Below are 14,505 nucleotides of genomic sequence, written 5' to 3'. Positions count from 1 at the left end.
TTCTTATATACTAAAGATTAAGTTAAAAATACCTCACTGCCTGAAGGCTTAAATCCATTCACATCAGTAGCAGCAGTACTCTTACTCCTATAAAGGAACAAAAAACAATTAGGAACGAGAAGACATATTTGCATACAATCAACCTTTCTTTTGTTTTGTTTTGAAACAAAGTTTCTCTGTTTAACAGTTCTGGTTGTCCTGGAACTCACTTTGTAGACCAGGCTGGACTCAACTCAGAGACCCCGCCTCCTGAGTACTGGGATTTAAAGGCATACATACTGTTATACTGTTAATGTAATCAACTTTTTTTTTTTTGAGACAGGGTTTCTCTGTGTAGTTCTAGCTATCAGGCTGGCCTTGAACTCACAGGTGTGTACCACCACCTGACGTGTAATCAACTTTTAACCTCAAATAAAACACTCTAATCAGCTACATACCAAAATGTGAAGCTTTAGTAAGTTCTTAAGTTTTAGTATATGCAAATATATATTACACATATATAAAGTGGGTGAGTGTGCATATATAAAATCAGATTTATTACTATTAATCCTTACTGGCATAATAAAAAAATGGGGGTGGCAGGATGCAGTATTGAGTGGGTAGAATAACAATCTACAAAAGATTCAACATAAAACTTTCACTAAGTACTAAAAACTTTTACAAAATTGTTATAACCAAATTATACCATTTATAATAAAAATTTGTTACAGATGTCTAAAGAGTCATTACCAACCATTTTCTAAAAAACACTTCCTAATCCTCAGTACAACCGAAGAACCATCATCAGCCCACCTTTCATTCACTTACTATACAAGTATGAAAGCCTACTATGTGCTGCTCACTACAAAAACTGTGCCTATACAATCCAGTAAAAGTAAACACAAACTAGGTAGTCAGTACATAAGAGCTACTATGTACTATGGCAAACAAAGGCAGCACGCACAGCAATGCAAGATAAAATACAAACTGGGAGAGGGAGGTCTTGCTGAAATAGATGCCTCTGAATAAAGACAGGTAACAAGACAGTATATCATATCTAGTACTCCGTACAAAGGAAGAGCCCAAAGCTGACAAGAGGCTGAAGAGGAAAAGGGCCTATGTAGCCCCTTCAGTATCAACTCTGCTGTCCTACTTCTCAAGAAATCAACCTCTAGGTTTCAAAATAACCTCCAAATATTCACTAAAGGGAGCAAGAGCCAGAAGTCTAGACCAGAAATCATTCATCATTCCAAGTACACTTCAAGATCCAACAATATGAAGGTGAAAATAAACCTAGAGCATATTACACCTCTTTCCTCCTAGTTATCTCACTAAATGGATCTATACTTGAATATCTACACAGTATTCATCCTCTCAAAACCAATGTGACAAAAAGGTCCCGTCCCCCCCCCCCCGCCTTCTAGTACAGGAACTCACACTGAGGGCCTCTCACAAGCTAAGCAAGCACTCTCTCTATATATGCCATATGTAAGTATGTATATATACATGTATGTAAGTAGCTAAAGCAATGTTAATGTGCATATATATTATATATATTGTATAGTGCATATATAGTTATACACACACACGCAGCTAAAGCAACTTTAATATAATGAAAAGGTAAGCTACATTTCAAGGACAATATAAAAGGGAAGCCAAGCACAAAAAGACCACATACATCCTAGCACATACCTGCTCCCCTTCCCAGATGTCTAGAGTCACATCCTGGATTTGCTTCTATAACATTACAAACATCTACAGCATTCAAGAGACAAGTTTAAAGACTCTCCCACTCCAAGTATAGGAAGCAAGTTAAAACAATTTATCTAGCTATTTCCTAATTTCTCTAACACATCTGGATCAAGTTATGTGTCTGGAGAGGAGGGGTAATTTCTATTTGTGCACAATTAATCAGCATATGTTAGGACAAAACTGACAACAGTAAATACTGTTCAAGTATAAATAATGGTCAAATCTTCAGTTCAAATCAGAAAGTTTTAATTCAACAAATCTCTAGAAGCCAAGCATGATGACATACACCTGTAATGTCACTTGGAAGGTGAAGACAGGACAATCGGGAGCTTAAGTCATTCTTAGCTACACAGTGAGCTCAAGGATACCTAAAGCCTGTCTCAGAAACAGGTTTAGGATCCTACAATGCTCTTGCAGAGGACCCAAGTTCAGTTCCCAGAACCTAGTCAAGAGGTTCACAAGGACCCAAAACTCTAGCAGCAAGGAATCTAATGCCTTGGCCTCTACAAATATCTGCGCTCACTAACCACATACGCACACAGATACAGAATTTACATACTTTTTCAAATAAGAAAACAAATAAAAACAAAAACAAACATGGATCCACTAGAGGATGCAGCTCACTGGTATAATTTGCCTAGATAAGACTCTGAATTCACTCCCTAACACAGAAAAAGGAAAAAGTCTAGGGTCCAAATCAACAGACATACATCCACTTTAAGGCATATTTGAAAGAACCAGGGATCCCGCTAAAATCAAGGTGTACCTCTAGTGTCACATGTACAGCCATGTTCTCATGCTTCAGCAAGAATGTTAAAGAGGACTTTCATAAAAGATAAACTTAACATTTATCTAAGACTTAACATCATAAATTAACACACAGCACACAATGAAACATCTGTCTCCCTTACATGCTACCAGGTAACTCTCACAGACTGCCCTCCAAGAGAAAACACTGCAATGCCCTCATTTTAAGCTACCGAGGCATCTTTAGAGAATTTAAATATGCACCTCATCTACCTAGCTAGCAAAAAACAGACATTCGATATGTCGAGGGCTGAGAATCTTAATCTGTGTAAGCCGTCTCAGTGACTATAAAAGATGTTTATCTGTAACCTTGAGGGATTATCTCACATAACACCACACTGAAACACTCCTCATTCTAAAAAAAGGTGGCAGAAGAAATGGAAGAAAACTATAAAAAGTCACAAAGATCAAAACAAACATTTTCCCATCACAGGACATGTAAACAATAGTTAACTTTACAAATGTACAAGATACACGCACAGGTGGATCAAATCTATTCCACATATGTGTATTAATTACATACACACAAATTGCCATTAAATAAATCAACCTTCTAAGATGCCCCTATGTATAAACTAGGTCAAACTGACGGCAGCAATAAAGAAAGTTCCCTGCAGGTGGTATCTATGAGCACACCTTAGCACAGGGCATGTTCTTAGGTGACACTGGAAAGGAGAGGTAAGACTGAGATGGATTCTTACTTGCAGCTGTCATCCTCAGAATCTGATATTTCACTATTGCTTTCATCAGCCACGTCAGACGTTTCTAGTCCCATCATGATTTTACTAACATCAGTTTTAAATACCTTCTCATACAGCAATTCATAAAGGAGAGCTGCAATTAAAGAGGCACAGTATGCAACATTATATGCATGTTTTGAAAACAGGGAAAGTGTGACACAGTACCACTCAGGCTTCCAAAATCCTTAGTAGGTATATATAAAACCTTAGAGTTAATAGCGCCACTTGATCTGAAAGATACCTAGAAAGCAACAGGAAATTTTATCTGTGCATATTATGTTTGAAACCATGCTTTAGAATACATATTTAAGGTACAATTAAAAAGTATTAGATCTATGATGCGAATAGGACAGGAAAGTGAAAACCACACAGTGAGCAATTACTTCGTTCCACACACTCTACTTAAGCTCCCTGTGTCCTCTTGTTTACTTCTAGCACATGAAGCACTACCATTTTCAGTCTACTGCCTAGGGATGTCACGCAAAAGGCCTAACCCAAAGGTTTCAGATAGAAAAGATTAAGCAAAATTAAGTTTGTAGATATGCAGAACATTAGAGTACACTAGCTGACAAGTCAGAAGATTGGACTTCTCATCTTAGTTTTCCCAGTGACTGGAATATTAGATAAAGTACTCATCGGGCTCTGTAAAACATGACGGAGAAGGCTCCCTGTAATCTAGCTTCATATTTTAACTTTATACACAATGAACTAAAAAAAAAAAAAAAAAAAACTTAGAAAATATTCTTAGGGACTTGGAAGATGGCTCAGTTGGTAAATACTTGGCATATAAGCATTAAGAGCATGGTATGGATCCCCAGCACTCACATTAAAAAGCCACGTGTGGCACCATGCGCTTATTATCCTAGCGCCAAGGAGGTGGAGACAGGAGCTGCTCTAGTGGTTGCTGGTCAAATAGACCAGCCAAAAGGTGAGCTCCAACCAGATTCAGTGAGAGATCCAGTCTCAAAATTTAAGCTGGAAAGGACATCCAATGTTGACCTCAAGCCACATCACTCACTGTCCACCCCCACATTTTATACACATGCACACGTAAGACAAAATGGGGGGAGAGATTGACCTTTGGCTTTCACATGCATATATACACCCACACATACAAACATTTATAATAGGTACGCTAACACAAAAAATATATTTTAAGTCATCCCTGAAGGAGAGAATATTTTGATTAATTTGAAAAAGTTCTAATAACAGGGAAAAAGTTTACCAAAAAAATTAAGAAATATTCAAAACCATGTAAACTGTAATACTCATTTATTTATTACAGTGCTCTTCCTGAAACTAAGTGCACTAAGTTCATGCTCACCATCTAAGTGGAGCCCCACAAACCATCTCACAGACTATCTTCCAGATTCTGGGTAAGAGGTAATAAAGTCTCAGAATAACCCACAGTCAGTATAGGGAAAGCACTCTAAAAAGGCTTCCTCTTTCCCGACACTGAAATGTCCTGACTTTAGCCAGGAAAGTAGGAGATGCCGCCCAAAAGATAGCTAATAAATATTCCCACCTCAAATATAAAACTTGTACTTTCAAAATGTTCACACTCATACTTTTACTGGATACTTAAGAGTAGAAAAAAAAAAATCGGGTGTGGTAGTGCATGCCTAATTCTAGTAACTGGGAGACAGAGACAGGTGGTTAGTCAAGGCTACATAGCAAGACCCTGCCTCAGAGAACAAAAAGGAAAAATAAGAAAATCAACTACATACAAAACTACTGCTCATGAGGAAAAGTCACTTAAAGCAGGGAAAGTGGTGATTTCTCTTCTCCTAAAATAGTATTCTCACACATGTGGGAGGGAAATTTCATCAACCAGGAAATATTTAGGAAAACCTGTAGAAACTGAGTATCAATGGGGGCTAGGGTGCTAATAAGCATCCTACAAAGCACAGGGAAACACCCCAACAGAAGAATCTGGCCAAAAATCTCTACAGTGCCTAAGGTAAGAGACGCTCCTTTCAAATAAAATACAATCAAATGCCTCATTTGTTCACTATATAACTTGAAAAATCAATACAAATTCTAACTAAGCTTAAGCTATGATTCCTATGTTTGAACACAAGAGTATACTTACACTGACACATAGCAGAACTATCTTTATATGTTATAGGATAGACAATATCATAATGATTTCCATTCGAAAAACACAGTAACACCTGAAGAGAAGAAAATAAGCAACATTTCAGTCAATCACACATTTAACATTCACAAAAAAACTGTTTACAAAGCCTCTGAATCACTCATTTTCAAAATCATATTTCAGAAACAACAAAGCTCCAATGTCACACTACAATACACCATTATTATGGTGAAAAGCCAGACTGCACTTACATCAGGAGTTTCAAGGCCAGTCTCCACTATACAGTGAGTTTGAGGCCAGCCTGGGATATTTGAGACTGTCTTAAAAAACGAACAAGTGCTGATTATAGTTGTGCATCACTATGTATGTTTGAAACATGCCACAGACCAAAACACTGCAGATGGAACGCTGAGATCAAGTCCCATGAATACTCACCCCTTATCTCCCCATCCTTAAACGATAGCATTTCATCACTTCCTCTCCCCCCTTAAACACAATTAACACACAGTATCCTTCACCTGGACCTGCATGAATCCACTAAACTAATATTCTCCTCAGTGAATCAGCTGGTTTCTTTTCTTTCTAGGCTTCATAAAACTTTTCCACTGTTCCTACTTTATGACCACAAAATGCAGTGATACTGCTGCTACCAAAATGACCTTTCCAGTGGGAAACAGGAAAAAACAGCAGACTACTTAGTATCAGGATGAAACAGAAACAACCTTGGTCACATAGACATCCATTTTTAAAAATTATGACTTGACTAATTTTAAAGTAACAATATAACTTTCATATAGCAATACTTCAAAAGTCATTTAAAATTACAGCTTAGGAGGTCAAGATTCCAATTAAGAAGCTTTTGTTTAAATATTTTTTAAATATTTCAAAAAAGTCTTACCTTTTCAGGAAAATTATTTTCAGTTACTTGTGAAGGAGAAACATTTGGCTCCTGATATATTACAAAATCTTTCCTGAAAATAAAACTCAGATATTACTTTTCAAAAAATGTATTTCATTGACTTATTCATTTATCTGTGCATCAGGCAATATTCTAGGCACTGAAGACAGAGCAGGGGAAAAAAAGAAAATGAAGTAACTGCACTATAAAATACCAAAAGTAGCGCTTCCAAAAAATAAAATCTCAAATTAATTCATACATAAGCTATATAGCATAAATAACTTGAAAGATTAATTGTAAAAGGAAACCTGGCACCCATATAAACTCAAATCCTGTTCCTGGGGCCATTCATTCTACTGACCCTGAGATGAAGCCTTTACTCTATAAAGTTGGTAAACAATAGTTTTTAGGACACAGCAAGACATTTTTTTTCTGTGCCTTTTATCAACAACCCCTCGAGAATTAAAACAATTAAACACTGGTATCTAGGCACTAAACTCCAACTGATGCAATTAAATAAATGGACTAAAAGCCTTAGAGAAGATCTTCCAGAACTAAGGTATAAAACAGCTTTGAATTAAAATTTTTGGTTGAATGCACTATACTAATTTTCCAATTATTTTATTTTTACTATTTTATTTAAGAGTTCTACAGTTTACCTGTACATAAGAGAAAGGGCACTTATTTCCACTTGTCCTACCCATTCCTGTATCAAGGGAAGAAAAATGGGCATATAAGTATCTCACATTTTACAATACACATTATACACTTTCACCATAAACAAAGCCCTCCGCCACCCCCAGGGTTTCTCTGTGCAGCCCAGGCTGGCCTTGGACTCGCTCTGGAGACCAGGATGGCTTCCAAATCAAAGAAATTTACCTGTCTCTGCCTCTGCCTCTGGAGTGCTGAGATTAAAGGCATGTGCCACCACCATGGCTTCAGGAAGGAACTTTATGTTTCAATAGCTCTTCCAAATTCAAGACAAAATAGGTGTCACATACTAAAACAGACTTCTTGAGATACACCTTAGCCTAATTAATAATAAGGCCTCTCAAATAGTTCCAATGTGATACCCGCTAGAAGAAGACTGTTTAGCTCACAATACTACCTACACTCTTCACTTATGCAATATGGACCACATCACATCTAAAAATGTACATGTTGGGCTGGAGAGATGACTCAGCAACTAGGAGCACTCGTTGCTCTTACAGAAGACCCAGACTGCAGTCCCCACACTCACACTAGCTTACAATATTGGTAATTCTAAGTTCCAGAGCACTCATCATCTTCTAATGTCTACAAGCACAATGTATGTACAGTGCACACAGATATGTGAAATTAAAACATCATAAACATAAAACAAATCTTTTTTAAAGTAAAATAGCTAGACATGGTCACGGTGGTGGTAAACGCCTTTAATTCTAGCACTAGAAAGGCAGAAGGAGGAGAATCTCTGGCCAGCCTAGTTTGTAGGACAAGTTCCAGAATGGCCAGGGCTGTTACACAGAAAACCCCTGTTGGTGGGGAGAGGGGCACTAGTAAATAATGTATCTTCTTATGGTTAACCTTCCAAATAAATTCTATTAAACAATGACCATCAACAAACTACCATCATCTCCCTTAACCAAAGATCAGTCACCAAATACAAAATTCTATTTCTTAAACGAAAATGAGCAGTGGGTAGTGCACACCATTAATCCCAGCACCCAGGAGACAGAGAAAGGAGGATCTCTGAGTTTGAGGCCAGCCTGGTCTACAGAGTGAGTTCCAGACAGCCAATGCTGCATAAGGAAACCCTGTCTCAGAAAAAATAATAATAAATTAAATAAATAAATAACAAAACAAATGGTTATTCCTTTTATAAACCTAAAAATGTCAAAACCTAAAAAGCAGATTAATAATTTCCAGGAGCCAGGTGGAAAGATTAAGCACAAAAAAATGAGGAAATTAATTTCTCGGTTTTTGTTTGTTTCTTTTGTTTTTCTAGACAGCGTTTCCCTGTGTAGCCCTCGCTGTCTTGGAGCTCACTGTAGATCAAAAGTGACTGACTGACTGACTGACTGAAAGCGCCAATACTTGTGCTGGTGATCTGTGGAAAAGTAAGCTGTGGATAAATGGTAAATCCACACGGCACATTCCATAGAAGAGACAAAGTCAACTTGGCTTCAACGAAGTTCACAGAAACGTTCTTAAAAAATTTGAAGCTTTTTTTTTTTTTCAAAGTATTCTCCCAGAGAAGTAGGGTAGGCAGTGGAATACCAATCAACTGTAGTAGTTTCCCTTAAATATACACCCTGTATTAGAAGAGACATGGAAAACAGGATGGTCTATAAATATATGTTGCCAATAATGAAAAAAACTGTTTCAGAGGTATCTAAGGCATTGAGGTAACAGGGAAGTGTTTCTTCCGGAATAAACCTAGCTAGACAACCCATCCCAGGTGTTCAAGCCTTTTCTGTACAGGTAGAGCCTACCCCCAACCAAATAAAACTGTTAGTTTATACAGCCTCATTTCTTCTGTCTCTCAGAGTTTTACAAATATTAGCCTGAAGATTTTATGAAACACTAGTTTTCTAATTAAATTAATAAATGTCCTTTATAATTCTTGGTATTTTTTTCTAAAGCCAGCAAAAATCACCTCTAGTTGCTGTCATTTAAAGACTACTACTGACATGACTGTTTATGCATCCATTTTACAATCAATTAATACATACTGCTCATCAATTGGGCATCTAAATTAGGTTAATAACAAAAATAACAAAGCAATAAAAATATTTATCAATCTTTGTCTTCAAAGAGACTTGTAAATTAATGGGGAAGGAGACCCACATCCAGAAAAATGAGACTACTCATGTTTCTGAAGAAAACTGGTTTTGAATTAATCAAAAACAGCCTGGGGTGTATTCAGTGAAAAGGCCTACTGAATATTTGTCTCTAAGACTAGAGTGGCATTACAGTTATTCTTTTTACACATAATCATTCATTTTTCTATATATAAAATATTTTTTTTCTGTTTTTGTTTTGGAAGGGGTCACTATGTCACCCTGGCTATCCTGGAACTCTGTGGGGCTAGAGAGGTGGCCCAGTGATAAGAGTACTCCAAGATCAGGGTTTAGTTCCCAGCACCCACATGGGAGCTCACAACCATTTGTAGTTCCAGCAGAAAGGGATCCAATTTCCTCTTCAGACCTAAGCAGGCACCAGGCATACAGCAACACACTTAAAAAAAATTCTTGGCAGATGGCAGCGGCACAAGCCTTTAACCCCAGCACTCAGGAGGCAGAGGCAGGTGGATCTCTGAGTTCGACGCCAGCCTAGACTAAAGAGTGAATTCCATGACAGGCTCCAAAGCTACACAGAGAAACCCTGCCTCCAAAAGCCAATTTTATATATATATATATATATATATATATATATATATATCTCACATATATAATAATATATTTTTTAAAAAGGGCTATGAGAAAATAGTTTAAATGAGTCTTTAACAAACACTAAGTCCTCACAACCACATGGGAACTAAAAGGCTGACCTCACAGATGTACAAGAAGGGTGGTTGGAAGCAGGAAAGGAGAGGATGATTAGCGTGGATAAAAGGAGCAGCTTCTAGTACCTAACACACAAGTGCACTGTAACTGCCTATATTTAACTGTGCTTTTCAAAATACTAAAGAAGACAACTACAAACATTCCCAACACAAATGCTGACAGAAGTGACAGATATGCTGACAGACCATATGATGACAAATCTGATTTGATTATTATACTTTGTATACACCTACAGAAAGGTACAAACCGTACCCTAAAAATATGGACAACTATTACGAGTCAAAAATGTTTTAGGTATTTTTAAAAATAAGAAATAGATGTCCAGTCTCATTCACTACCTGTTATTTTCAACCAGGCATGGTGGTAGTATATCTATAATCCGAACACTCTGAACGTGGGAAGAAAGGAAAACCAGTGAGTTCGAATTGGCCTGTTCTATATACAGTGAGTTATGTATACTCACTGCATGAATTACTTTAGTAAAGCCAATGTCAAAAGACCACGGCCTAGAAATACAGTTCATTGACAGAGTCCTCATCTAATATGCACAGGTTCTGATCAATCCTCGGGTCTACAAAATAGTAACATTTTATACAATGCGCTTTTAATTTATCCATCCTGACTACAAAAATACTGGGCATTACTTTTGACTCTAGGTCATACCAATGAATACAACATAGAGAATTCTAAGTTCAAAGAGATGAATTCAGGTAGAAAGAAAATAAAATACATGGAACGATAGTTGAATGCAGGAAAACATCACAGTAATGATGAGCAAAGTAGTCACAATTCTCACTTCTTAATCAAAACCTTCAATGTCTTATCAATGGTAGAGACCCAAACTTCAAGGCCTTAGGGATTTATGATGCAGGATGGGAGCCAGCTAATCTACATTTACACACACACACCAGCAGGTGATGATCCAATCCACAGGTGACATTTTGAGAAGCACTTACTCACTGGTCCCATCCTATTCTCCAGCTTATTTCCCACTACTTCTTACCCGCACATGCTCCATGCTCCATACAAACAACTATCACTGCCTTACTCAGTTTTTACTGCCTTTTAGAATGCCCTTCAGCCAAAGCACTGCTTGTTTGGATCTATGCAGACTTCAAATGTGAACTCACTCTGAAAGTCTTGTTGCAGTTGTTGCCTAGTAACATCCACACTCTCAGTCTTTCCTGACACACGCACTTCCCTAATTTATATCCGACCTTCTGCATATTACAGAGAAATTCTGGTTATCTGAGATATCTACATCTCTCCGGGGTGTCTCAAGCACTGAAACTGATACTACGTATCCATCAAATGGATACCCCATCACTAATACACCCCTCCTCCTTATGTTACTCCCTTAAACAGGTACCTCACTCTTCACAGCTATTTCCTTTGCCAATATTACTCTTTTTAAAGATTTATTGGTATTTTATATGTTTGAGTGTTTGGCCTACATACATGTATGTGTACCACACACATGCCTTGTGTCCAGAGAAAACGAAGAGGACGTCAGATCCCCTGAAACTAGAACCACCACAAGTGCTATGAACTAAACCTGGGTCCTCTACAAGAGCAGTAAGTGCTCGAACTGCTGAGCCATCTCTCCAGTCCCTGCCAATGTTACCTTTACCTACACAGTAGATGATGGGAATGTCTAAAAGCATTCCTCGATGGTTATTCTTAGCTGTCAATCTGACTGAATCTGGAACAGCTAAGACATAATTCTCAGGGAAGACTCAAGTCAGGTGGAAAGGAAGAACAAGGCAATGCTTTCCCAAAACAGGCCTGTAATAAGTCTCAAGGCAAGCAAAAAAAGAAGTAGGACTGCTTTTGTCTGCCCACCTTTGTCTAATACTGGTATATGCATGTACCCTGCTGCTATCATCTTCCACTGATGTTAGAAGTAGTTTAAGTTTCTTCTGCCTTCTGATGGGAAATGATGGTTAGAGTACCAGGAATCTCCCAGGCCTTCAGCACCAGACTGGGACTGCTAAGGCATTCAGCCTTGGACAGAGCAACAGCTACCAGGTTCTCAGTCTCTCCAGCATTCAGATAGCCACTGCTGGACTGCTGGACTCTGAGCATGAAGACCACCTAACAAATTCCTTTGATAATACGCATTCATTCCTTCAGTTCTAGTCCTCTAGAGAACCTGAACTAATGCATATTAAATGACACTGGGGGTTTATGAGATGTGGTGGTTTGATGAAAATGGCCCCCAAAGGGAGTGGCATAAGAGGCCTTGTTGGGAGAAAGTACATCACTGTGGGGCAGGCTTTCAGGTCTCTTTTAGTCAACCTCCCTCAGTGTCAGTCGATTTCCTGTTACCTTCAAAATGTAGGACTTTCAGATATTCATCCAGTACCACATCTGCCTGCTTGCCACCATGCCCCCCATCATGATGACAGTGGACTGTAAGCAAGCCCCTCAATTAAATGTTTTCTTTGTAAGAGCTGTCACGGTCATGGTGTCTCTTCACAGCAATAGAAACCCTAAGACATGGGGACTGAAATACAACATGCTAAGAAACTGCTAAGCTGTATATCCTTAGCCTACATTCTATGACACGGATTTTCAGTGAGCTTTTAAACAGGGGAGGAAAAAGAAACAAAGGTAGGTAAGACAGAAGAACTCTCTGCTCTCATTTCCCTAAAAAAGAAATCAAGCTTCATCTTGGCCAAGTCATACACATATCCTAACAAATCATTCCAAAAATCATCCGAGTTATGCTATATTCATGTTATAATGACAAATATAAAAGACAGAACTCAAAAAAAAAGGACAGAACTCTTTCCTCAACAAGACTACTTCTAGGAAGAGCTCCAATTATCTTTAATTTTTTAGACAAGATTTCTCTGTGTAGCCGTGACTGTCCCAAAACTCGTTCTGTAGACCAGGGTGACCTCAAATTCACAGAGATCTGCCTGCCTCTGCCTGTCAAGTGCTAGGATTAAAGGTGTGCGCCACCAAGGCCCAACCCAATTATCTTTCAACTAAACACTGCACAAAGGGTACAGTCACTTCAGCTTTCATACAATGCACTACTGTCTTCCATCAATTAATTTTAACACATATTTGGATATGCACAAGCAGAAATACGACTAATACATACCTGTGGATTTTCCAAACGTTTTAAATATTCTTCAAATGACCCTTCTATAAACTGCAAGAAAAGAAATTATATTAGGGACCTGTAGAGGTGATTCAGCGGGTTAAAACACTTCTTGCTTCTGCAGAAGACCTGGGTTCAATCCCCAGCACTCACATGCAGCAGCACACAACCACCTGTATCTCCAGCTCCCTCTTCTGGCAAAGGTACTTGAACACATGTTATACACATACATATAAGCACATAATTTTGTTTGTTTGTTTTGTTTTTCGAGACAGAGTTTTTCTGTGTAGTTTTGGAGCCTGTCCTGGAACTATCTCTGTAGAGCACGCTGGCGTCAAACTCACAGAGATCTGCCTTCCTCCGCCTCCCAAGTGCTGGGATTAAAGGCATGTGCTACCACTGCCCTTTTTGGGGGGAGGGACCATTTTTTCTTTTCCTAGGCAGGGTTTCTCTATAGCCTTGGCTGTGCTGAAACTGACTCTGTAGACCAGGCCAGTTTGAAACTCACAGAGATCCACCTGCCTCTGTCTCCCAAGTGCTGGGAGTAAAGGCATGAGCCACCACTGCCCAGCAAAAAATACTTTTAAGAAATACGCCAAACAACAGCGGGTTTACTGTGTAAAGTTCACTGAGTCACAGGGTTCCTATACAAACCTAGATTTTATCAGCAATATTAAAAGATACTCATGGGTATCTGTACAAATCCTTAAGACAATAAATATGCACAAGAATTTAAAGTAGGAAATGTTGCCGGGAAAGGTTTCCAGGAAGAGGATGCCTCAAGGTAAGAGATGGCCAGAACCTGGATGGACACAGGGGAGCAGCCACTACACAGAATACCAATGTAGCAAAGGAGGAAGACCTGACCAATCTAGCCAACCTAGCAGGGCAACCTAGTAGGGAGCTGAATGAGAGGATAGGAAGTGGGGCCAGTTCACAGAGGGCCTGGACTTTCAAACAAGACAGAAAAGGCAATTCTGGGCCCCTGTAGATGGCACTCTGAACTGAAAAATAGCAATGGTACTTTCAGAGTAACTTGGCAATGGTCAGTAGGTTCAGGCCAAATGAAACAGAGAAAACAGATTATGCTAACCACAGAGAAGAGTAGTAGGAAATCAGATCATTTCAATTAAGATTTTTGAAAACAGCTTGCTTTTTTTCTGTGTCATAAAATAAGTGTACTCAATCTATACCCAATCATTTTTTGTTTTCATTATAACAACTACACAAATGTGAAAAAGTGCTGTGGTAGTTTGAATGTTTGGTCCCAAGATAATAGAAGTCTTTGGAAGGATTAGGAGGTGTGGTCTTGGAGGAGGTATGTCACTAGGAGGGACCTTTGAGGTTCAAAAAGTCCACACCACTCTCAATTTGCTCTCTCTGTCTTCCTGTCCACAGAGCAAATGTAAGCTCACTCCCGCCCCCCTCTCCCCACCCCGTCCACCCTGCCTACCGCAATGCTCCCCAATTAACTCTTACTATCCTATGAAACTGTGAGTCAATAAATGCTTTCTTCTATAAGTTGCCTTGGTTGTGGTACTTTATCAAAACAGTAGGAAAGTTACTAAGGC

The 14,505-nt window shown here is 38.6% G+C and overlaps 1 protein-coding gene across 1 annotated transcript in view; it reads right to left on the bottom strand.

Moving 5' to 3' along the window:
• Otud4 (OTU deubiquitinase 4) overlaps window positions 1-14,505 on the bottom strand; it is a 42,702-nt gene that overhangs the window by 19,536 nt on the left and 8,661 nt on the right. Inside the window, exons 3-8 of the mRNA XM_048440098.3 lie at window positions 12,935-12,985; window positions 6,934-6,980; window positions 6,275-6,347; window positions 5,371-5,452; window positions 3,240-3,372; window positions 33-87 (exon numbers count right to left, since the gene is read on the bottom strand). Of these exons, the coding sequence (XP_048296055.1) occupies window positions 33-87; window positions 3,240-3,372; window positions 5,371-5,452; window positions 6,275-6,347; window positions 6,934-6,980; window positions 12,935-12,985 (441 nt within the window). The remainder of the gene's footprint in view (window positions 1-32; window positions 88-3,239; window positions 3,373-5,370; window positions 5,453-6,274; window positions 6,348-6,933; window positions 6,981-12,934; window positions 12,986-14,505) is intronic.

The sequence above is a fragment of the Myodes glareolus genome, chromosome 22 (assembly GCF_982192425.1).
Source record: "Myodes glareolus chromosome 22, mMyoGla1.1, whole genome shotgun sequence".
Lineage (NCBI taxonomy): Eukaryota > Metazoa > Chordata > Mammalia > Rodentia > Cricetidae > Myodes > Myodes glareolus.
The sequence above is the reverse complement of the archived record's forward strand: the minus strand, read 5'-3'. Positions and strand labels throughout refer to the sequence as shown.